The sequence below is a fragment of the Zootoca vivipara genome, chromosome Z2 (assembly GCF_965207765.1).
Source record: "Zootoca vivipara chromosome Z2, rZooViv2.hap1.1, whole genome shotgun sequence".
NCBI classification, from domain to species: Eukaryota; Metazoa; Chordata; class Lepidosauria; order Squamata; family Lacertidae; genus Zootoca; species Zootoca vivipara.
In genome coordinates, this window is record NC_142585.1 from 25,062,321 (window position 1) to 25,089,751 (window position 27,431).

At 40.7% G+C, this 27,431-nt stretch overlaps 2 protein-coding genes across 6 annotated transcripts in view; one reads left to right on the plus strand and one right to left on the minus strand.

Moving 5' to 3' along the window:
- Window positions 1-133: 133 nt before the first annotated feature.
- ATG4A (autophagy related 4A cysteine peptidase) lies at window positions 134-20,531 on the plus strand. Of its 2 annotated transcripts, none has more exons than XM_035101942.3 (13): window positions 134-230; window positions 7,218-7,292; window positions 8,060-8,131; window positions 8,981-9,079; window positions 9,676-9,777; window positions 10,525-10,597; window positions 12,637-12,716; window positions 13,265-13,452; window positions 13,729-13,807; window positions 16,233-16,378; window positions 16,831-16,887; window positions 17,959-18,070; window positions 19,517-20,531. In XM_035101942.3, exons 1-13 carry the CDS (start codon window positions 221-223, stop codon window positions 19,579-19,581), a joined length of 1,158 nt encoding a protein of 385 aa, XP_034957833.1. In that variant the 5' UTR covers window positions 134-220; the 3' UTR covers window positions 19,582-20,531. The 2 variants fall into 2 exon arrangements, with proteins under 2 accessions (XP_034957833.1, XP_060126295.1); XM_060270312.2 differs by having other exon boundaries at window positions 7,221-7,292.
- A 1,022-nt stretch (window positions 20,532-21,553) lies between these two features.
- Window positions 21,554-27,431, minus strand: part of COL4A6 (collagen type IV alpha 6 chain) — a 179,727-nt gene continuing 173,849 nt past the window's right edge. For all 4 annotated transcript variants that reach the window (XM_088664622.1, XM_088664625.1, XM_088664624.1 and 1 more), the window contains 2 exons: window positions 26,518-26,804; window positions 21,554-25,231 (listed from right to left, as the gene is read on the minus strand). In XM_088664622.1, the coding sequence (XP_088520748.1) occupies window positions 24,971-25,231; window positions 26,518-26,804 (548 nt within the window). In that variant the 3' untranslated portion in view covers window positions 21,554-24,970. The remainder of the gene's footprint in view (window positions 25,232-26,517; window positions 26,805-27,431) is intronic.

Genomic DNA, 27,431 nt, shown 5'->3' on the forward strand with positions numbered 1-27,431 from the left:
AAAGGAGAGTAAAGGGCTCCGGCTTGGCCGACGAGGCAGCTGGACTGCAGCTCCCGGCGTGCTCCGCGGCGGCTGTCGTGGCGGCGGTGTTGTTTTCTGAGGGGCGGAGCAGCGAGGGGTTCTCGGCAACGGCAGGAGGGCGAAGGAGGGAGGAGGAGGAGGAGGAGGAGGAGAGGATGGTGGCGGCGGAGGCGCTGGTTGCTGAAGGAGGAGGCGAAGGATGGAGTCCGGTGAGGGGCTGGCGTGGGAGGGCGCGTGTGAGAGGGGGAGAAGCGGCCCTTTCCTATCCCCTATTTGTGCCCGTGAAGCCCAGATCTCCCCCCTCCCCTGCCTGACCGTTAAGTCCGCCTGCTTCTGCTTGTTTATACCGTGTTAAGCCCTGCTCAGAGTAGTCCCGCTGGAATTAACGAGCCTAAATTAGCCCGCGCCCATTAGCTTCAATGGGTCTACTCTTGAGTAGAGATTTGATGCAGCTCAGGGTGCCCAAACGCCAAGATGTTCGCTGCTTGCTTGGGAATCCCGTATAAAGAAGGGAAAATTGAAAACTGGTGCTGCCTGCCTGTGCTTCTTTATATCTATATCTGTATGTGCGGGTTGTGTCCAACTAAGGCTTACTCGAGAGTAGATACACTGAAATGAATAAACTCGAGTTAGTCCGTGCCCGTTAGCTTCAGTGGATCTGCTTTGAGTAGGGCTAATATTGGATGTGATTCACAAACATCAGCATGTTCACTATATGAGATTGCTCTGGATCATGGGGGCGGGGGAGATACTTAAAATTGGGTCGGTCAGTCTGGGTTTGTTTATATGTGTGGGTCCTATCCAGCTAAGTCTTACTCGGAGTAGACTAATCAATGGGATGTATGCCTATGTTGTGTATGCATAGGGTCGAAGCTTTAGGTATTTTTATTGTCAATAGGATGGATATTTTGTCAAAATTGTGTGTCTGTAATTTTCAGAATTGTGTATATGTAATTTTCAATGTGTGCATGTCCAACATTGTGTGTATGTAATTTTCAATGTGCATGTCCAACATACATGTTTAGTTTGGTGTCTGTAATCTGCAGCATCGCGATTCTGGTATTTTTAAGCTAATTTGATGCATTGTTTGTATTTCGTATATATATCCTGCTTTTCTATTAAAACAAACCATTAGAGCAAAAAAAAAGCAAAAGCTAATAGCAATGGTGGGTGAGGGGGAGAAATGCAAACCAGAACAAGCTGTACAGCTGACCGTACTCTGTTGTAAGAATAACTGATCTTCTGGTTTTGACAGAGTATGGAAAGATGGTAGGGCTCCTCACCCTAAATCACAAATGGTTTCACTGGCCCTTTCCCCTGTGTGCTGCTGTTTTAAGTTCATAGCTGAGGGGCATGAAAAAATTGAAGTGTGTGTGAAATGAGATAATTCCCTACAGCATCTGATGCTACTGACAAAATCCTAATATATTTTTGAGCGTTCAGTATGCTTCACATTGTGTCAGTCAGTACAACAAACCAGCAAGGTTTCTCTTATGAGGTTGAGAGAGAGATGCTTGCTAAGCCTTCTTGCTAATAAGTCCATGACAGAGGTGTGATTTGAACTAATGACTTTCTGAGTTGTAGCTCAATCTCCTAGTTGGCATCAAGAATTTATAATAGTTGACGCCTTCCTTTTATTGTAGGGGAAGGAATTCCATTGAGTGCATGCCATCACAGAAATATCCTCCCTTGGGTTGCTGCAGCTAATAGTGGTACCAATAGGAGAGCCTCCTTTGACATCTTTTCTTTACAAATAGGCACATCTTTATGGGAGCAGCATTTCCTCAGATATCCCAAGTTATAGAGGGCTTAATATATCTGCAAGAGTATCTGAAATTTGCCTTGGTAACAAATTGACAGCAAGTACAGCTCCTTCCAAATTGATTAAATATGATCATGGTAGGCTGCCCCACTCAGCTGCTGCCTCATTGTGCATTAGTTGCAGCTTCCAAACTTTCTTTTAAAGGCAATCCTGCACAGGGCACTTCAAATTAATCTAGTCTTGAGATTACCAATGCATTGGTCACTGTAGTCAGACCCTTCTTTTCTGGGAACAGCTGTAGCTGGTGTAACCAGCCAAAGCTGGTAAAGGCACTTCTAACCACTGGGGATATGTGAGTCTCCACTGACAATGAAGCATCTCCAGACCACGCACCTTCTCCTTCAGTAGGAGTACAGTGCTGTCCAGAGCAGGCACCCCACCTAATTCCTAGATCTGGAGCCGCCCACTCAGATGGCTTTATTCAGCTCACCACTGTGTCCAGGCACTAGTCTAGGATCTGCACAACTACACCTGTCTCAGATGTTACAGAGAAACAGTATTGGGTGTCATCTGCCTATTGATAATACCTCAGTCTAAGTCACTCTACCAGCATCATATACTGTAGATGTCAAACAAGATTTGGGAAAAGAGGATATGTGTGGCACCCCACAGCATAGTTGCCAGGGGGCCCAAGGGATACCATCAATTGTATCAAAAGCATCGGGGAGATAAGGCTGAAACCCAAACTGGAACAGATCTACATAATTTGTTCCCTTCAAGAGTGTCCCGCTTAAAAGACCACCATCTGCTTTCTGGAATAACAGCACAATCCTAACCATGTCTACTTAGAAGTAAATCCTGTTGAATTCAGTGGGCTGATTTCCAGGTAAGTGTAGTTAGGACTGCAACCTAAGTGAAGTTTATGAGCAATCTCCAGGGGCAGCTGCATATATAATACATTGGAGGAATCTAATCTGGAGTTTACTAGAATGTGGATGATCAGCCAGGCTCATTTTGTTACAGCAGCCTTGACTAGTGAAAGGTGCCATGTGCCACTGAGGCCACTTGAGCCTGAAGTGTTGTTTACTGCTATAAAGATGAGTTAGATTTTTTTGTGACCACCAGTCCAAAATGCAAGCATAACAAAGTAAACAAAGCATTATTTTTACCATCTATCTTGAATCTTTCAAAAGGTGATCCGTGGTATTGACCCACCATCACAAACTGTTATTTTCCCCAGTCCATGTAATAACACTGTCTGTGTGTAGGTACATGAGCTGACATATGTCTAGTTGAATAAGTTATGTATGAAGTTGCAAATGAACTTGTAAATTAGAAGGCCGGTGTCCAACTCCAAAAGACAAGTTGAGGCTGCTTTCCACCACTTATTCCTGCAGTAATCTATGGTATGTCCAGTAAAAAAGCTGTAGTTACTTTTGTAAGCCTTAAGACTCCCACATCTAGGCTCCTCAGGCACCTCCTTGCCATGCTGATGTCATTCTAACCCACCCTGTGTGTTCCTGGCTGCAAGCCTCTGGTTTCTGTGCCTGAAGCGTTAAGTATAATTGTGGGAAATTAACTCTAGTTTCCCCACCGTGTCTAGTACTTGAGCTGCTGAGTCCATTTGCAAATCCTGAGGCTTAGGTAGTGTAGGGTGGGATTGGTTACTAACATAATACTGTACAGTGATGTCCCTATACAACAGTCTTGTTGCATGTTACGGCATTGTCACAACTCTTACGTCAGTACAGAAAACATCATAGTTCTGCATAACTTGTAGTGCAAATGGTTCTGTTCAGTTGATTTCTAGCTGTATTAGCCCTATTCTAGGATTTTGAGGTGGTTTGCTTTAATTTTATGATCACAGCAACTCAGAAATTGTTTAAGTTAAGAGATGGGGACTTGCCAAATTTGTAAGATCTATGACTAAATGGGGAAGCATAATTTCAAACAAAGTTTGCTTTGTTTTAATCTAGTTTTGCAGTGAAAGCAAAGTTGCTTACCTACAACTGTAGACAGAAATGTTACAGCATGAAGCATAGTGCAGACAAGACAAGCAAAACTTTTATATCCATCCAAAACTCACTCCGAGATTATCTGAACTCTTATTTTTATTTCCAACCTTTTAAAAAGGGCTATCCTTGTAGTAAGGACTTGCAAATGAGAGAAGCCAAATCTTGCCAGAGTTTCAAATGTGAAACGATGAATTAAGGAAATCCATTTAGTTTTCTTTTAAATGTCACAGTAGACTTTGTATTAAAATAACTGCACAGTCTTAAGTTTGGAACCGAAATGGTTAAAAATTTCCAGTTCCTTTTGGAAAAATAAACAGGACTCGGGTAGTGCATGCAAAGAGTGTCATGCAGATGCTTTTATGTGGGAAATTAAAGTATCAAAGGTTAGTTCATGCCTGACTTTATGGCATTGATGAATGATCAGTCTGAGCTGCAGCATATTTTTATGCATTGGAAAAGTCAATTAAAATATCTGGTTAATTTTTTTCTTAATTTTTTTGCTTATTTTTCCCATTTGTATCCTGCAACTTCCAAGTTCTTATAACTAATGAAATTATTAATTGCAAGCTCTGTGTCAATTCCTTCTCATGCAATTAAAAAATAATTATTGAAACTTGAGATTTTCACTATATGTCAATGAACTGTGTTTTATCCTCTCAAATATATTTATCACACCTTTTCCTCACTTGATATATCCACTTTAAGTGGATCATCCCTCAGAAATAACAAGAATGAGAATCCTTGATGTTACTAAAAGCTGAATCAGTTTTTTAAGAATCACATCACTACACACAAATACTGTACTTCTTTTTCTTGAAAACGAATATTCTTTCATGACACTAAGTTTAGTAAAGGAAGCTGCTGAAAATGAAAGACACAGAGGCCTGCCTTTTAAACCATGTCATGAACTGCAGAATTGCTGACATTAGGCTGCTTTGACCTTTTTAACATTACATTTGCTTGTTTGAAGGAGCTCCCAGCAGCAATTTAGTGTTACGTCTTATTCTTTTCTATTTTAGTACAGTTCGTTCTAGTTGAGGTTGTAGATAGTAGTAGCAGTAATTTCAATATGGTGTTACACACTGCTTTTCGTCAAGACTTGTTAATGCTTGTTTAAAGGAGCTCACAGCAGCAATTTAGTGTTACATCTCATTCTTTTCTTATTTTAGTACAGCTCGTTCTATTTGAAGTTGTGGTTAGTAATAGCAGTAATTTCAATATGATGTTATGCGCTGTTTTTTGTTGAGACTTATTGTCATAATAAAAAAGAATGCAAGTTACATTTTTAAAAAAGCATGCAAAAAGGGGGAAAAAACAATATGATGCAGAACTAGAACTCTGTCTTCACTAAAACCAAATATATTGGGTTATATACAACATTACCCATAGTTGGAGAAAACCGATTGAAATAATTGAGTGCAGTCTATTGCTGAGTTATTATTATTAGATAAGCTTTTAACAGTTCAACTTTTACAGTAAAATCCTTATTATGTCCATCTTAAATGAACATAGCTTTATATTTGATTGGCCAAAATCTAAGGGTAAGCTCAGTTTTTGTCTCTGAGTGTGTACAACAGTTCTATAGGGTGGCCACTTTTACTTGCATTTTACACACAAAATAACTCTTGATTTCTATACAATGAACAGTTCACATCCAACCATGGTAGAGAAGGAAACTCAGCCCAGGTTTAGATAGGAAGATGCCTGTTTACAGCTCAGATTATTGCTCCATCTTGCCCAGTATTGTTTGGTAGTGGTAGTGGCTGGTAGTGAATCATCAGGATCTTGGGGAGAGGGGTCTTTCAGTAACTTGTCACATGATCCATTTGCTGCCATGGATTGAACTTGGGACATTCTACATATCAAACACGTGGTCTACCAACAGTGGGTCCTACCCCAAAGCCTCCTTAGTACGAAACAATCTTCCTCACTTTCTTATGTAGTTATAGTACTTAGTTGTCTGGAAAAGTAACATCTGGGCAAGACTATACTGTAGTTAAAGGTTCTGGATCTCAGGCATTCTTTTAATGTTTTACATGTAACACACAAAAACGAGGACTTAATATTGTTGTTTAAGAATCTATTTTACATTGATGAGGAACCTGCGGTGCCTCAAATTTTGTTGGATTCCAACTCCCATTATGCTTGGATATTGTCTGTGCTGGCTAGGGTTGGTGGGGGTTGGAGTGCAACAACATCTTAAGGAATACAGGTTCAGTACCCCATGTGTAATGGATTGAGAATAATAATAGTAGTAGTAATAATTTATTACTTATACCCTGCTCATCTGACTGGCTTTTCCCAGCCACTCTGGGCGGCTTCCAACAAGAGATTAAAAATACATTAAAACATCAGTCATTAAAAACTTCCCAAGACAGGGCTGCCTTCAGGTGTCTTCTAAACATCAGATAGTCACTTATTTCCTTGACATCTGCTGGGAGGGCGTTCCACAGGGCGGGCCCTCTTCCTGGTTCCCTGTAACTCCACTTCTCAAAGTGAGGGGACCCCCAGAAGGCCCTCGGTACTGGATCTCAGTGTCTGGGCAGAATGATGGGGGTGGAGATGCTCCTTCATAAAAGAAGCCATGATTCTACTTTCCCAGCTATTTAGTGTGGTAACCCCATGAATATGTTGTTTCACATCATAGTGAAGAAATGGACGCATTATTGTAGGATAGTCCCCCACATTTTAAAGATCAATTTTGTAAACAGCATGTAGAGGAAAATGTCTTTCTTTTCAACAAAAAATATGGAATTTTGAAAACGCATACCAGGTCAATGAAGATCTTTTTTCATGTGAAAGGACTATTTTGTGAAATGGAACATTTCTTTTAAAATAAGCTTATTTTCCTCTCCTATCACCCATTTTTTTTGTTTATTTGTGGTCTCAGTTCTGCAACGCCTTTGTTCCTTGTCCTGATATGATGACTTACTTTATATCTGCCATTGCTATAGTAATAGATACTTTTAAAAAACTTAGTTCTAAAGGCAGGGACTGAACCTACTGTACTTCCGTATTGTTAAGCTGTTGCGTATTGGGACCCTTTCTCAGCTGATATGATCACAGCATACATGTGAAAACTAACAAATCTATCTCATGCACCTTTTACATCAGCCAAAAGAAGAAATTTGCAAATCATAGATCATCGTGTTTAATGTTCAGCTCTTACCACATAGGATCTGGTTTCAGTGTCGGCTACAATATTGCAGTGGAAATGGCAAAGGCTATAGTCTGGCTAAAAGTAAGAGGTCTAAATTCCAATGTCCGAAAGGGTAAACAAAGTGTGACAGTGTGGTAAGAGGTTCATTAGTTAGGAATGAACTGAACAGGTACTAAAATTACGGGGGAAATAAGGGAATAAATGTTCTACATGTGTGTTTATTTTTCAAAAAAATATGAAAACCTAATTATTATTTTAGTAGACTATGTAGAAGAGCTTCCTGAAACAGATGAGCCTGTCTGGATCTTAGGAAGGCAGCACCATCTTAAAACAGGTAGGAATGGAAGGAAGCTTTGTTTCTAAGGTCCACAAAGCTTTTGTGGATGCTTAGTTTAAGCACATCATGTTTCTCACATTTGTATTGTGCCCCGACTGTATTAATCTGTGTAGAGAGTAGAAATCCTGGAAAATAAATCTGCTGTCTACAATGCCTGGAGTACTAATGCTGTAAACCAAAATGACATTTCGGGGAGGATGGTATCTAGAGACTATCCTTACACAATATATATATTTTTGACAGGTTTTTCATATGTGTCTTGTGTTAGTTCTAGCAATTGGATGATTACGGCTAAACAATCTTCATTTGATAGGGTGATCTTAACTCTTGAGAAAGGGAATGGTATTGTGACACTTTCTTGGGTGAAAAAACAGCTTGGGGGTGATCATGTGCTGAACAATGACAGATTGAAAGAGATTTAAAGACCCTCTTATTAGGATTGTGGAATGAGAGAAATAAAGCAGGGGAACTCTGTTTAACATGGAGTCAACTGACAGATATAACATGGAGTTTGAGAGATCTGCACTTCTGCAGTGAACTGTGGAAGCAACTGCTCCAAATATTGACATGTCTTTGGAATGCAAAAAGGGGAGTTAAGAAGGAGTGCAGACTTTCTACAAAAGGCGGCTACTTTAATACACGTAGATCCTTGATCCTCTCTTAAGTTGTTCACGTTCAGCAGTGCAGCAGCAGCAACCACAAATACTGAATTTGTGTAAATTTGTAATATGAACTCTCTATTTGTAATGCTTTTTTCATTCTAGAAAAATCTAAGCTTCTTTTGGATATAAGTGCTCGTCTTTGGTTTACCTACAGAAGAAAATTTTCACCAATTGGTAGGTATGCTTTCTGAGATGTGTGGGTTCTTTCCCTTCCCTTTGTTCTGTTCTATAAAATATGACCTGCGTAAAGGAATGAACAATTAGTTCAGGATGACAGCACTTGCAGCCTTTGATCATTTAGTGTGTGCTTTTTAAAAGTTTGCTGCATCCGCTTGCCCTTGGTGGAGAGAATTACTTGGTACAGAACAGGTCCTGACACTTTCAGACTTTTGCCTTGATCCAGTGAGGTCTTTGCAGCCTAGCAATTGTTTTGGGTAGCATTGGTGGGACACACTTAGATATTTGTTATGCTTCCTGAAGGGAACGATACTGGGTTTGTTCCAACCAGCTTCCTTTGGGGGAGCCATCTGAACTGCCACCAGACTTTCAAAGACCTTATTTATCTTCTACCCTCTCCTTTGTGGCTCTCAGTGCTCTTATGCTATGAGTTGGGTGTGGGTCTATACTCTTACATTTCCCAACTCAGTGCTCACCATACATTTTGGACTAATATTCCCATCAGCCCCAGCCAGCATGGTCATTATGCAGGCTGGGCTTGATAGGGAGTTTGAATCCAAAGCATATTGAGGTCGCGAGATTGGGTAAGGCCGGATAACATTAATCAAACTATCACAACATTCTTTCAGAATTTTGGATTTATGATCCACAGCTTAGGTTAAAGCCTACTTGTTGGTGAATGCACCTCACTCGGTCCTCCACTGCATTTTCATCATGCTAAGAATTATTCCAATAGCAAACTATTGTAGGTACTAAGCATTTTTCTTTTATGTGAAGAGAAAAATCCAAGGAAGGGAAGCATTCTATGCTGTTTCTTTTTGTAAATGTGGTGATTCTTGACTCCAGGTGGCACTGGCCCTTCCTCAGATGCTGGCTGGGGCTGTATGCTGCGATGCGGACAGATGATGTTGGCCCAGGCTCTGATCTGTCGACACTTGGGGAGGGGTGAGTGTGATCTTTCACCAGTAGATTCCCAGAATGGTTGTGGATGAAGGAATGAGAAATGAGTGGGGGTGAGGGGTGTCTGAATATGTTTTATAGTGTTTGGGGTGGGGCTTCAGTGCCTCATCTAGTTGATTCTAGCAACACTAGAATAAGTTTTGCGAAGAGAAAATATGCTATTATGTGCAGCTTTCCTAGTTATATTTTAAAATCAGTTTTTTTTTCTGGTTCAGAAATTATATTACCTGGTTGTGCAATTGTAGTTCTTTTTTAGTAGTATTTTAATTTGTCTGAATTAAGATGTATTTTAATTAATTGATGCCTGTTTTTATGTATACTGTGTTATTTATATACGTAATGTTAGCCACTCTGAGCCTGGCACCAGCTGGAGAGCGCAGGGTACAAATAAAATTTATTATTATTATTATTATTATTATTATTATTATTATTAAGTATGCAACCCTGATTTGTGACCAATAATTTAGAAAATTACGGTAGATATCATAACCAAAGGTATACATGTATCACCTACTGCCATTGAACACTACTTTTCAAGATATGATATGATATTTAAAATCTAGAATAATTTTCTCTCTAAGATTGGCATTGGGAAAAACACAAAAGGCAACCTGAAGAATATCACAAAATCTTACACTGTTTTCTGGACAGAAAAGACTGCTGTTATTCAATCCATCAAATGGGTAAGAGTTAGCTTTGATAATTGTTTCTTCCACCCTTGTTTTTCAAACTTTTAGCTTACTTAAACTTCTGTTAGCATAGTTTTAGTGTGAAAAATGTATGTATGCCTTCAAATGCTATAAAAGTTGCAAATCTTGGTCAAAAGCATAGCAGGGCAAAAGAGAATAAGTTTTTGTGTGCGCACACACAAATATAGAAATAATAATAATTGGGTGATGAGGGTGTAATTTAGAATACAGGTTCCCAAATCATTTTATGTCATGGGAGCCCCTAGGTAAAAGGCATGATTCTGAAATGTGAGATTAATTGAGACATATGGACCAGGCCACGGAACCACAATTTGTCTTTATCCATGGTTTAATCATGAACATGCCTCTCCCTTGCTGTATAGTTCCCTCTCATGTGACTCAAATAAGTCATATTATGGCTTGTCATGTGTTCTGAACTCTGAAGGTTTGTTCTTGGCTTCTTTCTGGCTTACTGCTAGTGGTCTGGGTTCAGACACTGTAGTTTAGTATTGCTGCTCAGCTTAAACCAAGCTTAAAATATGTAGCTGAAGTTCTTAGTTTTGTGATAACATTCCAGTGTGACCCATGATACAGAACAAGTTTCCATCTCATTTGTGTGAAGGTAGTCCCAATTTCTAATGGCTTTGGAATGTGTGCAATGCAGCCTAAAAGAATGTGCCATTCGACAGACTGATGCTTCTTATTTTTCTGTGTGTCTGTTTCTGTTTCTAATCTACACAGCACAGATGGGTGTTGGTGAAGGGAAGTCTATTGGGGAATGGTTTGGACCAAATACTGTTGCCCAAGTGCTCAAGTAAGCAAGCAAGCAAGCATGTATATCTTGTGTGGAATTTAGATGGAATGGAAAGACAGTTTAGTTCCACTCATGTAACATTGATACTCTGCTGCACTTTCATAACATGAAGGTTCTCCCTGGAGATAATGATGATGGTGGTGGTGATGATGATTGACTCTTCTGGCACATTAACGATTAATTATTGTGGCATGAACTTTTATGCACAAGCTTCCTGGCTTTGTTACATTAACACATGCAATGGATCTTGATTGAGTCCTGGACCAAATTGCTGTCTAGCTATTTCACACAGCAATCCTGCTTTGTAATTTTTTTAAAAAAAATGATGGTGAATAACAGTCAACAACAGAGTTTCCTACTATTTTCAGTTTTGTGTACATTTAGTCTTTGCATGGAGACTGACTTTTTGCCCCAGGCAGATGGTGGAAGGTCATTGTTGGCAGATGATAGCATATATTCCCTGTGGGATGAACAAGTGGAGCCTCTAATGCCCTTTTTTAAGCACAGTACATAGTTATCAGTTTTATCCAGAATATTTTTCTGAGGCAAGTTAGACTGAGAGATAGTGACTTGCCCAAACGTCACTCATTGAGCTACATGGCATAGTAGGGATTTAAAGCCAAGTGCCCTGATTCCAATTCACCAACCATTGCATGACTTCAGCTGTCCTCCATAGGCTATACACTCCTAATCACAAGACTATCTCTTGCATGAAAAATCAAGCAACAACTTGCAGAATTTATCCATATGATAGAACGGGGAAGGCAAAACCCCTCTAGGACGAAGTTTCTAGTTAGCATCACAACTTACTGTTGTGATCTCTGGTTAGATTTTGAAGCAGCTCAGTATTCTGGAAACGTATTGTTCCCATGTTATAGAATTTATCTGTCATTACTCGAAGCACTAAAATTTAAATTGCGGTTTTAAAAGCATGGGGACCTGTTAAATAAGAGCAGTCTGAAATTCTAGACCTGATGTAAAAATCCTATTTTTAAGTAACATTAAGCTGGAAAAGCAATGTATCTCTTCCACGTAAGCAGTTAACAGAAGATTGAAATATGACCATACTTGGGGAAGGTTAGTAGTGGCAGCTGAATATTGGCAGATAGAGAGATAAAAATTACATTAAACTGCCAGTCTCTTGTATTAATTTAGCATAGCAATCTGCATCTTCAGAACATTTTCAATAAAAACAAGCAGAAGCTTAATAATTTGAATCTCAGAAATCAGGGATCCAGATTAGCACCTGCAACAATAAAAAATGATCTTCTGTTTTTCTTTCCCCCCTTTAAAGCAGGTGTGGTCCTCCAGATGCTGCTGAACCACAGCTTTTGTCATCCGTGGCCATTAAGCATGCTTGATGGGAATTGTAGTTCAGCAACTTCTGGGGGATCAAATGTTCTCCATAACTTTCTTAAAGGTTTTGTGCAGATAAACAACATTTATTTACCGGTATTATATTTGTAATGCTTGCATCCCACTTGCATCTCTGAGAGGCTCTTGAAAGTAGTTTACAACAGATTTTTAGAATAAAAATGACATTCAAGTCTTGTGTCCCTATGGTACCTGAATTATTTAGGTGGCATTTCCTGACCTAATCCTAATCCTGCCATAATCCTCCCTGTTGTTGACCTTTGGCGCCAGCCTACTAAGCGCTAGAGCCCAGTGATGTATTCTGTGGCAAGGGAGTGTGGCTAAGCAACTGGAACTCACTCAGCCCCTGATGGAGGCAAGTCTTCCCTTGCCGGCTGTTGCCAGTTCCCACTAAAGCATGGGATTGAACACTCATGAAGAATCCCACTGCACTGGTGTGCAACTTTATCCATGTATTTGTAAAATGACCTCTCCTAGAAGTATCAGTAAACGTAATATAAAAATGGGTCAGAGAAGTGGCAAGATGTACAAAAGGGAATAACTAGAAGCTCTTCCCCAAAAGATAGAACATCTTATTTATTTAAGAGTCCTCCAGTCATATTGAAGGCAGAATGTCTGAGTGGCATGGAATTTGGACTTACTACTGTCTGTTTCCCCACCCACAGGAAACTTGCACTATTTGATGAATGGAATTCCTTAGCCGTTTATGTGTCTATGGACAACACAGTTGTGATTGAAGATATCAGTAAGTTATAAGCACCAGCTTTTTTAACAGAGTTTTTGATTCACCCAGGCCTTAAACTGAATTGGGATTTAGCTCCAGTCTGACTTTTATTCCTTGGAAAATATGAAGATCAGTACAAGCATGCTTGGACACAGGTTGTCAACTAAAAGAGGTCTACTGTAATTTCAGTCTCACAGCCATACCACATGAGAATCATCATGTTACGTGTCACAATGCATCCACTGAACGGTTTGATTGCTATTTTGTAATCAGTTTCTTTTGAAAACTCAGGGTTTGCTTCTTTACCTGAGTTCTGAAACTTACAACTAGCTTTTCCAAGCTTATTCTAGTTGTGCAGACAGAATCACCACAATTTCCTTCTTAACTACTGGTTCCTTCTGTAAGGAATATCTTTGCTATAACCCACAAGTATTTTGGGACAGTGAACTAAGTATTCACTTCATAGATAAGTATAAGATGTGTACACACATGAATGGCTCCCTCCATTAAAGTGAACAGTTAAACTCAAGTGAATGGACAATTAGGTTTTATTGTCTCTTATTTCCCAGAGAAGATGTGCCGGTTTCCATCCCAGAACTGTTCCAGTACCCACTGCAGCTCCCTGTCACACAGGAGTGTGCTTAGCCGAAATAAGAGCCCTATGGGGATCTGCTGTGGTTGGAAGCCTCTGCTGTTGATTGTACCTCTTCGCTTGGGGATAAACCACATCAATCCGGTTTATGTTGATGCTTTTAAGGTATGGTTCTCTTATTGTTGATGTGATTGATTTGGTCAGCTTAATAGGAGTGTTTGGAAATGTTTTGAGCAGTTGCAGGTACTTTAATAACTAGTGCACATACATATGCATGGTGTGAAGGAGCATGATGAAACAGCTTTGCTCAAGCTAAAGAGGTCTGGGTCTGTTTAGTGCCTGGGGACTCTGTATATGCTGCCTTGAGTTCCATCATGGAAGAAAGGTGGCATATAAATGTAATAAATCTCTTCTTCGTCATCTTCTTCTTTCAATCTGTAGGAGTGTTTTAAGATGCCACAATCTTTGGGAGCGTTAGGAGGAAAACCAAACAATGCCTACTACTTTATAGGATTCTTAGGTAAGGAAAAATAAGTGGAGTACCAAAAAATATCTTTGCTTCTGAAGGATTATTTTAAAGCTGAATTTGCTAAGTAATGCAGGTGGGTCTGACAGCCAGCAGCAATAAGAGAGTATATAAAAGATACTCCATACTGCTTCATAATGCATCATATACTTTGCTTTGAGCCTGAAGAGCCAAAGAAGTAGTGTCCCCAAGCTTCTGTCACTAGCTAGGAGACTGGGGCCACAGGGAGGTTTCACCCTTTGTCTCTCTGGTTGAGGACAAGAACCACCAACTACCATTCAGGAAAAAGACCAACAATCAATGATCCGCCTGACTCGAAACCTTTACTTGCTTTTATCAAATTTTCACAAACAATACAAAAAACCTGGCCCTTTCTCCATCCTCTACCTCTTCCCTCCACTGCCTTTTCCTTGTGTGTCCTGCCTATTTAATTTGTAAATAAATTAGAATAAAAAATATGAAATGATGCATGAAATCTTCTCTCTGCATGCATGTATATGCACACACAGACAGACACAGTCCTTTCTTAGGAAAAGTTCAAGATAATGGTGTCCCATATCTGTTAGTAGTTATAGCTAATGGCATGAATAGTTTAGCTCTTGATAGATAAATGCATCCATTGATCAGTAGGGCTTTTAAATAGAGTTACTTTATGAAAAGGTGGTTAGCAGGCCTTTTTGAATGCTAACTCCTCCCCTGTCCCCAGGGGGAATATTAGATTGGGCCTCTAGTATACTCCCTACCTCACTTGTTTGTTCTCTTACCTCTTTCTCTTTAGGGAGAGGTGAATGACTGAAACATCACCATTTGTATGTGGATTTCCCCCTTATTCTGAAAAGTTAATTTCTCTTTAAAGAAGGGTTAAAAGCCACACATTTATGTATTCAGTTGTTCACTTTTCTCCACAATGAAAACTTGGTGGGGAGGAGCTCATTCCCAGTCTGTCCCCAGGGGATGTGGAAATGGTTAAAGACAACATTATCAAAACTAAGGGTTCCCCAGTTTGTTGCTGTTATCCTCCTAGAGTCAAGATGACAAAAAGACTGATCAAGCATCTCTACAAGACTGTGCTCTTGAGTGCACTCAGTAGTACTGAGTAGTATTGTGCTGTAAGTGTACATAAGGACACCCCAGGCTCAGCCTGGAGGCAAAGGCAAGCAGATCAGGCAAAAAAAGCCCACAACATTATTTAATATACCAGAGAAAGATTCAGGGGGATAGCCGTGTTGATCTGTCATAGTCATAATAAATTACAATGAAAGATGAAAAAATCTTTTTTAATAATTCCAGTGGCACTAAATATAACTAAATATAAGCTTTCAAGGTATGAGCTTTCGTGTGTAATACACACTTCATCAGAGAAAGGTTGGGGAAAGCATTTCCTCTATTCACAAAGCTTGCCACAAGACACGCCCTATCACAGCATGGGACATCAAAACATACAACATGGGTAGGATTGGGTGGTGATCACAGTGGACATGTTGCTAATTCCCAGTTTGGAGAGTGAAGTTGAAAATGCAGATTGCTCTCCTGAGCCTTTTGATTTTGTGCTTAATGAACAGCAGGTGCCTGTCTTAATGGAGATAAACTATTAAGGTTATTAAGTATTATCCAGATATCATTATGCTGACAAGTTGCAGTATTGAGAGTACGAGAGCAGTTCAAATCACTGTATGAAATCTAGTCCTTCCCCAAAGCATTGCTTTGGCTTCTCCAGCCCACCTATTCTTTTAAGACCCTTCCTCCGAGCAGTTTGCAACCTTTCCTGTCCTATGCAAGTCTTCCCCCAGCTCATCTTTGGCTACTTATTTTCTCAGCTCCATCTCTTCTCTGCCCTGATTCCCTTAGGCTCCTTCACCTCTCCTTCTTTCAGTTTATTATGTTTGAGCTCAGTTCCATTTCCTTCAGTCGCCCTGACTCAGCCCATTTCCCCTTCTGGGCCTTGGCCTCCCTGCCTCTCCAGCACTACTACCTCTTTGCCTTTCTACTGTTGTTAGCATCAGCACCCCTTGTGTTCATAGACACCAAAAGTCTCTTGCTGCATTGCATTGTTCTCTCATTTTCATTATTGTGTATTTCTTCTGCGGCTTAATGGTAGAGCACAGATTTGTGTGGAAAAAGGTCCCAGATTCAATCTCTGGCCCCTCCAGTTAGGGCTTGAATAGACTCTCGTTTGGGGATCCTGGAGAGCCACTGCCCATCACTGACAGCAATACCAGGATAGCTGGATCAGTGGGGAAGATTCCTATATTTCTAAGCCCCTGCTTCCTACATTTGGAAGCTTTTTTAAAAAATTCTTCTCAGTCCACTGTCTCATCTGCCCTACCTCACCTTCTGTTAATGTCCATACAGAGTGCAACACTGAATGGCTTTCAGTTCTACCCATTTCTGACAAACTGCTCTTGTTTTACCTGCACAGGAAATGAGTTGATCTACTTGGACCCTCACACCACACAGATTTTTGTAGATTCTGAAGAAAACGGTGCTGTAGATGACCATAGCTTCCATTGCCAGCAAGCACCACATCGGATGAAGATAATGAATCTCGATCCCTCTGTAGCTTTAGTAGGTGTTGGCAGGAGTGGATGACTGTCACCCTGACCTGGAGCCTTGTACCCTTCTGGTCCATACCCCACACTTTTGTTTCTTCTTGTCTTCACAATTGGAACACGAATGCTATACCTCCCCTATCATGCACAGGCAGCTAACTTTACCTTATGCCAAAGCCCCTGGTTTGGCTACATATCTAAACTGCCCAATATTTTGTATACTGGTTAATTTAGCCTTACTTGTTAATGCAATTTGTGGCCTTGTTCTCTGTTTCTGTTTTGTACCACTTCTGACTGTTGACGAGGTACTTGCATGACCAATCATGGGGGAGTTATTATAATGTTCAAGATGCCCTGAAAAGTAAAATTTGGACAGCTGGATTTTGCTTTTCCCCACACCAGACTTCTGACTGGGTACTTTTTGTCCCCAAATTATATCTCACTTAAAATATTCCTGTACCTTCACAGGGATTCTTTTGTAGAGAAGAAAAGGACTTTGATAACTGGTGTAGCCTTGTGCAAAAGGTAAGCATCAGGAAACCTTTTAACTGGCATAAGTTCCCCCTTAAAATGAACCTCTAGGTACATTAGGTGGGGTGAGATGCATGAAATAATACAACCAAGGAGAGGAGAGGCCGTTTTAAATTACTCCCCATTGTGGCCCTCTCTGCTCAGCAACACATTTCTTTGTACTGATTTGCTAATCGGCTGCAGTGGTGGCATAGGGAAAATGCATGGCGTAAGGCAGCATGTGCCCCTGCAGCTTGCATAGAGAGGTCAGCCAGGGCCCAAAGTATATATGGATCTATTGCCCATGTTACATTCTGATCTGATACCTAAAGTGTGTATGCTCCTGTGTCATGTCTTCATCTGCCAGCCCTGGTTTGTGAGTGAGACACATTATTGGTGTGCAGGTGCCTATTACTTTTGGGATCTCCCCACAGCCCTGGTACTTGTTGAAAAGCAACCCAATGGTACGTGAGTGTGAGACTATGTGACAGACCACACTGCTTGGCTTTGGAAGTAAAAAAAAAAAAGTTCATGATATAATGTAAGCACCTTGTTGGATCAGACAAAGGTCCAATAATTTAGGAATATTATGTATGATCTGTATGGAAGAGAACTCTGAAATCCTGAATAGCTTCTGCTAGTCAGTGTAGACGTTGCTGAGCTGGATGGACCAACAATCTGATGCCGTATAGGGCAGATTCCTATGTTCCTTACTAAGCCATTCCTTGAATAAGTTCTCCCTGCAGTCATAGGACATAATGTGTGGCTTTGCAGAAAAATAAAACCGAGGTGAACATGATCTGCCTGAGTTTTGCTCAGCTATAAAAGCTCCAGTTGTGCTTTTGTGGTGTCGCAAGAATGCTCACAGATATTTCAGTCATGAAAGCATTAAAGTGTGAGCATTGATCATTAGACTGAGAAGTAGACTACCTAAAGGACTGTGCAAGCGATTATGGTGATGATTCTGTAGCACACGAGCACAAACTGTCAACTACTTCCAGTTGTTAACTTCCTGTATAATTCAGCTATATTTTCTGCTTTTGTTATTGCAGCACACATTTAAAAATGAAATATTGTTCTCCCCAGGAAATACTTAAGCAACAGAGTCTGCGAATGTTTGAGTTGGTTCAAAAGCATCCACCGCACTGGCCCCCTTTCATACCTCCTACAAAGCCAGAAGTAACCACAACTGGAGCAGGTACAGGATTGTGTTTAACTCCCCCCCCCCAAGCAACTATATATATATAGAGGGGGGGATACAGAGAGAGATGAAATCTTGGTTGTGAAGTAACAAATGTTCCTATCTAACCCTTCCCTACTTTTCCTCCCAGAGGCTGTAGTCATATTCATATGTTGCAACACAGCAGTGGCATCTTAAAGACTTAGCAGTTTTGTTGTGACATAAAGTTTTGTGGGATTTGTTGCCTAAACAAGCTTATGGCACTGTTAGACTTTGAAGGTACTGCAAACTTTTGTTGTCTTCCCTTCCTCCCACGGCTGTGCTCTTTCTAAAGTCAATTTCATGATGTATGAAGCTGTGTGCTCAGCCAAGGTTTTCACTAGTTTAACACTAATTTGTCATCCCTGGGAATGGAATCTTTTCCCCTTTTGTTATGCTGTGACTTTTCTGGTTATCTTGTAGTGAGAGCCACATAGAAATTGGTCCTATGTATTGGTGGTTATGTGATGGATTCCAGTAATGTCAGCAAGACATTTTGTTTAAATCACAATGGCACTGGAATCTTTTCCAAAGTACTCTGAAGATTCAGCCCATCCTAGGAAATTGGTGCACCCAGTTCTAGTAGTGGTGGAAGGACTTCAGATCTTAAGTAAATACATATAAAGGGCAGTGCTGCTTGAGAGGAGTTATCTCTGTCTCCCAACAGATGGGATCCATTTGGAACTGAAATTCCCCGTGAAACAGTAGCAGCAAATGAGACTGATGCAGACCTTGCAGATTGAAGGCAGGATTGTGGAATGGGGTGGGGTGCAACTGGTCTTCATGTCAAATGGAAGTCCATAAGCTCTGGAACAGGGGATTTAAAAGGGGGATGTGGTAAATCAAGTGTCTTGCATCAGTGTGGAAAAGCAGAAAAAAGGGATTGCACTAATGCTGATTTGGATGTAAGTAGAAGGTCATAAAAGTCTCTAAATGTGGTGAAAGGCACAAGAACAAGAACAAAGCTTGCTCTTTAAGGAACAGCAAGTTGCACTTTGCAGGTTGGAGACTGCAGGAAAGAGACCCACAGAAATTTATGTGATACCAAAGGCAGCTTTTAAAAATGAATCCTTGCTGAAGGTACAGAAGAGTTTGCTTTAAAACTGAGCATTAAGCCTACATGCTAAGAACCTTGGATTGTGCCCAACATATCTCTGGAAAAAGAAGGGAAGACTGTCATGGGGCAAAAGTTAAAGGAGAACAGTTTTAAAAACAAATCTTAATCTATCATCTCCTTTCTTGAAAGTTAGACAATTGCAATAAATAGCTAAGCTTTATCTTTGTTACATTTGGAAAAGTTTGACATTTTAGTGTTTGTTTGTTTTTTAATTAGGGAGGCTTGCCATGGTAAAGTTTGTAAATTTCTGCAGAAAAGCCAGAGGTGCATGCTCTTGATAATAAGTTTTTTTTTCCCATTTCCCACAGAGCTCATTGAGTCCACTGACAAACTATTTGAATCAGAAGAAGAATTTGAGATCCTGAGCGTGTGAAGGAAGCTTCAGTTGACGTTGTGTGTGCCCATGTGTAGCATATGAATTGACTAAGACCACGGCAGCCTTTTCTTGCCCCAAAGTGCCTGCGTATAAACAGTGAACAGAGCACAAGAAATGACCAGTAACTGGAACTGAGGATAACAGTTTTGAAAAGAACTTCCCAGAAGTGAAAGTACCCCTCGCCCCAGCCCCCCAGCCCCAGTTTTTTAAAGAATGTATCTTGCCTGAGGAAAATGAGCTTTTGGGGGATGAAGGCAATGATGATATTGAAGTAAAGATTTCTATATTGCTGGGAATTGCCTTGAAGGCATTGATATATGGACGGCTCTTATTACTCAGTGTAGTATAATGCAATAGTTCTGTTCACACTGAAAGCATGATGTAGAGGTAAAGGTGTGTGTTTACCTCTTCTTTCTTCACCTGGACTGTTTCATAGGAATAAATGTGTTGTTTTTATAAGATCAACTGCATCAGGAAAAAAAAGACCCAATGGTTTTGTTTAAATACATTTCTGCAACCACACTTCAAAAATAAACAGACCTAAATGTTTCTATGAAAGGAACTATCTAATAGATACAAATTTTGCAATTGTCCTCCTGTTTCTAGGAGTTAAATAAATGAATGGGGGACCTGGAGGGCAACCCTCCAGCCTCCTAGCCTCTCCCCTCTTGCACTCCTGGAAAGGAAGTGAAGGTTGGAGAGTGCCAGGAGCCGCCTGTTCCCTTGGTATGTTCCTCCTCCTCTGTAATTTTCATGACATATTTCACCTTGACCTTAAGTTTAAATCATTATGGAAACTTTCTATGGTTTTTGAGTAAAAAAAGGTAATTTGTTTCAAACTGCAATTGTATTTATTTTAAAATATTTACAGTTTTCTCTCCTCTGTAAGAGCACTTTACATGTGCATCTAATAAATTTCTTAAACATTTAATAAATTACATGCTAGATTTTGTGAGTTGTTTTGGACCTTTCTAACCACCCAAAGAAGTTCTCTGGCAAAATGAAAATTACTGTCTCTTCCCCTTTGTTACTACTTTGACATGGTCTGGCATGCATGGTGTAACTTTTATAGTCCTGTGAGCCTAGCAATGCAGTTTATTTGCAACTTGAGGTTTTCTTTTTTTTTTTTTTGAACATACTTTTTATTAATTTTACAAAATACAAAAAAGCAAAAAAAAGGTACATACTTAGACCCCTTTTCCACCTCCTTCCTACCCACCCACATGGGTCCTCCCCTGCCACAGAAGTATCCCATGTATGTGCAACTTGAGGTTTTCTCTCCTAAAGGTTACTTTTGCTGCACATAGCACATTTATTTCTCTTTGATGCCATAATCATTAGCACTTTGCTTGTTAGGTTAGCTGCTCCTGTAAAAAACAATGCTTTTGGCAACCATTATGAGCATCTTATTATTCCATATGGGTCTAAGCAGCTACTTTGCCTTTACAAATGAAATCTGATGAGAACTACACATTTGTGCATTGAGAAGCAAGTATGCTGTTTCTTCACATATGTTTAGCCTCTTGTTATGCAATAAGACCTAATGAATTGGTGCCGAGTTACAATTGTACATATTTACCCCCAGAAACCATCACCTGCGCAATCGGGGAGTGTGAATCTGCTAAAAGTGGGGTATCCAATATTAAAAAAAATCATTGTGTGGTTCCATGTGAGAGAAAGCTGCCCTTTGGTACTTTTGTAAGGAAACAGCACCTGCTGTTAATCTGGAGGGGTAGGTGGCAAAAGTCCCCAAGTGATCTCTCTGGTAATACAATTGCAAACTGATTGATTTGAACACACAACTATTGAATAAAGCTCCATTAGATTTTCATATGTGTTTATGTCCTGCACCAAAACTGGCATCCTGTTCAGAAAAACTCTGAAATTTACTGAGAAGTTGGGGAGGGGTGAAGAGAAAGGGGACCGTGTTCATTTAACTGCATAAGGAAAAACAGCATAACTCACAAAATTGGCATATTTGTGTTTTATGGCTTTTTCGATAAAATTAACAATGGAAAATACAACCTGTGCCCTAAAGATGCTTTTGACAGTGTATTACAAAAATAATCACACTTCTCCCCCAGTTGAAACAAAAGAGAACCCGCCATGGTTTAAGCAGCAGAAAAGGTTAATCTAACATCTACTCAAAGTTAAGTGTAAAACTAAACTGTTTTATAGTGTATATCACTTTGGCACCAGCAGTTTCAAGGCTACCTCTGAAAGGCAAAAATCTGTAAATGTGCTCTAACAGTTGCAAACTTGTCGAGTAACCAGTATATAAATTTCCTCATTTTATGTACAGTACAGCACAAGAGTTGGAGAAAACCATGAAATTTCACACATATGTCTTTAAGATTCCACAAAGAAAATTGGACGTTTTCACTCAAGACCCATAAAGCACCAATGAATACAGAAGTCATTAACCCCCAATGACCTTGCATTCCTATTGCAAATGGTACAGAATCATGATTGATTTTGAGACCTGTCAAGTGTAAGGGAGGGTGAGATTTTAGACAAAGTGAATCTTTATATGCACCACCAGCAGCCTGCCTGGTATGATCAGGGGTTCATAGAGACCCGGGATTTAGTGTGGTATCATTCCATAAAGATTGGTACATGGGTTTTAAAACATCTGAAAATGGTCTTCAATATAACTGGCTATTCTGTTTATAGTGTAAAACTCAGTAAAAATAGAGCACCCTAAAAAAAATAAATGAAAAACAAATGGTCTATTTTCTTAGATGCACAACTATTGCACATGTTTTTAAGTCCCCTATGACCACGAGATACCATCCACATATAGTAGACTATCACAGATTAATCCAACACAGCCTAGGCTATTCTTGTGTCACAAGCAGAAAGCAAGGAACTTTGCATAAACACCTACAGGAAAATATTAAGACATTAGGCAACGAGAAGACATATTTTACAAAATGCCCAGAGGCTTCCTATAACTGCTGCAAATGCTTGGCAGAGACAATTAAAGCAGATTAGGAAGTGAGTCAACCTGGATCCAGTGAATCCATGGCAGAGCTCAAAGCACATGCAGAGCAGATAGCTGAAGAATGTGACCTTAAGTGCAGGCTAAACTATATTATATGCTTAATTAAACCAGCAGGAAACATTTAAAAAGGTCCTCATTTTGCAGAAACTTGCTGCACACATGCACATGATTCTGCACTCATGTTCCCATGCAAAGGAGAATCTTGGAGCCATGCTAGAAGTTGCTTCTCTGCTCCTACAGGCACCTGCAGTCTGTGCTGTTTCTGCTACAACAACCTGTCCCATACTCTTGACCTCCACAGCCTAGGACTGAGAGGGAGAGGCAGCTAGTTGTGGGGCGGCAGTAAGTGGTGCCAAGCCTGAGACTATGCAGGTGTATTATCACCTGCCGCTGCCCTGTCTCCCTACTGATGGGGAGGCAAGCCAGGTGGGAAACGGGAAACATTTTTGGCTCAATGAAGCCAAGCTCAGAACTCCTAGCATAGCTGCCACCCCAACAGAGCAATGAGGAGGTAGGTCAGCAGCATTGGAAATTGCATGGCAGCCCAACATTGTTGCTGGCTCCCCCCCCTCTCTCTACTGGGCTTTCCAGTGCATTCAGAGGAGGCCTGGAAAGGATTAGAAGGAGCCTCCCAGTAATAGTACAATGCAGTCTCAGGCCGTTTTAGCTTTGGAGATATCACCATGCACTGTACCTGCTGCATAGGACCCGCCCCCTGTGCCTCCCTACATGTGCCAACCAAAAAATCTACAATGTAGTACCACTAGAATGCTTTGATTTTGCAAAAGCTTTTTACAGTTCTAAGTTATACAGCAGTACTGTAGGAAACTACTCAATATACTTGCCTCTTTGGTATATTCATCCAGGATCCATCATTGCCCAGTTTGGATATAATATAACTAAACAGGTATGCATGCAACTTCTGCCTACGTGGTATGTCTTTGCACTGCCCTCCCCTTCCTAGATGCACCATATTTGAAGGTTTCCTTTGTTAAGTAACTACAGCTTCCTGCTATGTTTACAAAAGCTGGAAAAGAGAGTCTGAAACCTTGGTGTGAAGTTGGGTTCAGATCCAGGTTTGTAAAAATAGTGGTCCTGCTTTGCATGCAACAGAAAACTATGGTTATAATTGATACAGGAAGTATTCAACTGCAGCACACTGAGAAGGAAGGAAGGAGGGAGGGGGTACATCCATGGGCAAACAGTGTACATGTCTCAGCTTAAGAAGCAGATATGTGTATTGTCTGAACAGGGCCTGTAAATTTCGTTACTCTGATTTGCAAAAGATGATGCTCTAAATGAGATGTAGGTGTGAAAACACTTATCTTTGCTTCAACTGTCTCACCTCTTTGTAGCACATTAAATAGCAGGGGAATGCTGAGAAATATTTCCTAAACTTTTATATGTAAACATTACACAGGGAAGGATAGTGTGTCAAAAGTGTACCCATCACAAATTTCTCCACCAAATGCATATTTAAAAAATGCTGGGTAACTGCTAAAGCACCTGAATGTATAGCTGCAACATGATGATAAATCCTTCCATTTTTAAACTGATTTAGAAGTTTCAATTAACATTTTAAATTTATCATTTCAGATACAACAATTAATTTGTAAGATGTTTGGAGCTTGTCTTTTATAAACTTGATTCTGCCTATGTCACAGGTACCTTTTCATTGTTGCATAAGCCTCAGACTCGATCCTCATGTTACAGTAAGAGCACACTTGTGCTTTCCCTATCATGTTTGAAACAGACACTCGTTTTACATGTTCATTTGTTGAATATTGTGCCTGGCAGCACTTGACCAATTATGACAGTCTGCTCCAGGGACCTGGACAAAACAATTATTTATAGTTGCTTCAAATATGATAGTGTGTGTTTGTGTAGTCATGTGCCTGTTCACCTGTGGTGAGCAAAATCACATTGACGGGACCAAGCTCTGACAAGCTGGGGTGGGGGTTTGCTTCTAAAATAAACCATTAAGAGGCCTGACTATGGCTGTTACAGTCAACATCTATGACATTTGTTGAACCTCTTTTAATCCATAACACATGAGAAGCCGCCCGGAATAGCCAAAGCTCTGAAGAGGAGAACTTTCTCCAAAATTCAACAGGTCCTATTAAAATCTGTTTATGTATGTCAAAGAGAGGACAGGAAGTGGCACCTGGAAAACCAGAGAAAGGCCTCCTGAGGTAGCCTTGAACAGAAGAACAAAGAGAGAAATATAGCACCATGTTCTGTGATATAGATAAGGGGGCTCCAGAGGTTTTTTAAGTGATTTCAATGCCATTACTGCAGCCGGGGAAGATTGCACATCCCACAGTCTCCAGCACTGCAAGACCTCAAGTCCCTTATGTTGGCTCTGACCAGTTCTGGCCTTTGCTACAAGTTCTTCATGCACACTTGGCATCGACCAACTCGTGTCCGGAGCTGACCTGCTTTCAGAGTCTCGGAGATGGTAAAGTCGGCAAATTGCTGGGTCTGCTCAACCGTTGTCAGCCAAAAGCTGTACTTGTTTGAGAAGTAGTGGCAGGTCCCTCGGGCACCATTACATTCGATGAAAGGGGTGGCACGGAAGTCTTCCAGGCAAGAGCCGGGGGAGACGAGGGACTGGCCGCCACCTTCAGCTCCAGCTGCAGTGTGCTAAAAGAAAACAGTTTCATTAAAGAAACTCACACAGCAGGGATTGGTAGAGATGAACAAAACGCTCACAGTTCTGGTCGCCACAGAAAACAAAATCACACCACGAGGGAGGATGACAGATCAGTGGCAAAGCATTTCCTTTGCATGCAGAAGGTCTCAGGTTCAATCCCTGACATCTCCAGTTAGGGTTGGGAAGAGACTCCCTGACTGAAATCCCAGAGAGCCTATGCCCGTCAGTGTAGACAATACTGAACTAGATGGGCAAATTGTCTGACTCAGGGTAAGTCCCCCTCTTATGTATTTATGGTATCTTGCAGCAGACAGAGAAGGCCAAGCAGAGAAAGAGACATTCAATTCTTCCTTTTGCCCTCAGCTTCCACCCAACCTGTAGGACTGATGTCCATGGAACCAGAAGCAGGGACTTGCAGGGTGGGTGGTAGCTACAATTTAAGGGGAAGGAAAGGAGAAAACAAAGGGATGGAGGGTCTTTACTCATCCTCTACCCTGCCTCCCTGGGCCAACACAAGCACCAGCTGAATCCCTTATATTCACTCATGCGTACATACACTCAGATACACATATACACAAACTTATATGAATTCAGGCGCTCACATATTTAGGTCACACCCGCACCAACCATTTAAAGCACTATTATGCCACTTTTACAACCCTGGGGAATCCTGGGAACTGTGCTGAGCATTGCAGCTTTGTGAGGTCAGTTTTAATAGTGCTTTAAGTGGTTAGTGTGGATGTGACCTTACTCTCCAGTTTCATAATTTGTTCATCTGTTGTTGCTGGGTTTTTTTATTTTTATTTCCTGAGATTCATATGCCACTTGGTTGCAATAAAACATCAAAGCACTTTGCTGAAAGAATGAAACAATAATACCATCAGTTAAAAACAGCTCTTTGAAACATTAAACAAATTAATTAATTAAAATCAGCGATGAGCTAAAAATCAGATTTAAAAACACATGCCAACATTCTAAATGTCTGGATAGGCTTACCTAAAGAAATGTCCTATAAACTGGCCTGAAAAGAGTACAGTGAAGGTGCAGGCCTGGTGTCCATAGGCAAGAAGTTCCCAAGTGGGTGGGTTGTTTCTACTGCCACAGTGAAAGATCAATTTCTTGCAAATCAATCTAGCCTACCCTTGTCTACACTGCCTGGCAGCAGCCTTCCATGGCCTCAGGCAGAGAGAGACTACTTTTTTAGTGGAGATGCTGCCAGGGACTCAACTGAGTGCCTTCTGCATACAAAGCAAGGGCCTCCAAAGTAGACTCTTACCATGAGGAAGGAATATCCAATCCAGAGGCTACGCCAGCCTTCTGGGCACTGAGGGATGGTGATGTCCTGACTGTGAACAGCCACGGCCTGGGAAGGAGCTTCACATACTGAGCAGCGGCTGATGTACTGAGAGATCTGGAAGCTGCTGACAGGCATCATGGGGATGGGAGCTGTGGTGGAGAGCCAGTAGGATTTGTCATTGCGACTGGCATAGTAGCAGACCTCATTAATGTTGCAGTAAATGAAAGGCATCGTGCTGAAGCGAGGCAGGCAGGAGCCGGCAAAACCTACAGGGGTGAGGCAAGAGAAAAAGCATGGCAGTAAACTCAGAGCGGCAGGCTCATTCAGACGGCCTGTTTATTGAATTCCAACCACACACACACACTGCTGAAGGGCACATGACTGTAAACGAATCAGCATATTGATTATATTAAGTTTGCAATAAGATAGACAAAATATTTGTTGCAAATAATGCAATGATATGCTCTAAGCAGCTGTCAACTATCATTACACTTGCAAAGTGTAACAAGTTTCAGGGATGTGAATATGCCAATGTTTTCATCTGAGGAAGCTTTTCGAAATAGGACCTTATCTGGAAACTTGTCACCAGCTGTTCAGTGCATTCTTCGAAACAATAACAACTTTTGCGCCAAATGTTTCTTTGTAAGCCTTGTTGAGGTGTACACTTTGCAATAGTAACAATAGTAGGTTGAGCTACTTCTTATAATCAATATGTTGTTTTGTTTATAGTCATGTGCCCTTTTACGCATGTGATTCTGTTTGTTGATGACTAGGGGAAGGAAAGTCTGAACATATAACATAAATTATGGAACTGAATTGGCTACCAATTAATGACTTCCGCTTTGCTTTAGTCCTCTGAATCCCCCCCCCCGCCCAAGCAAGAACAGGTAGGT

Coding starts and splice junctions, on each gene's coding strand:
- ATG4A (XM_035101942.3), top strand. Junction 9,080..9,675: donor CTGTCGACACTTGGGGAGGG/GTGAGTGTGATC, acceptor TTTCTCTCTAAG/ATTGGCATTGGGAAAAACAC. Junction 12,717..13,264: donor AGTTGTGATTGAAGATATCA/GTAAGTTATAAG, acceptor CTTATTTCCCAG/AGAAGATGTGCCGGTTTCCA.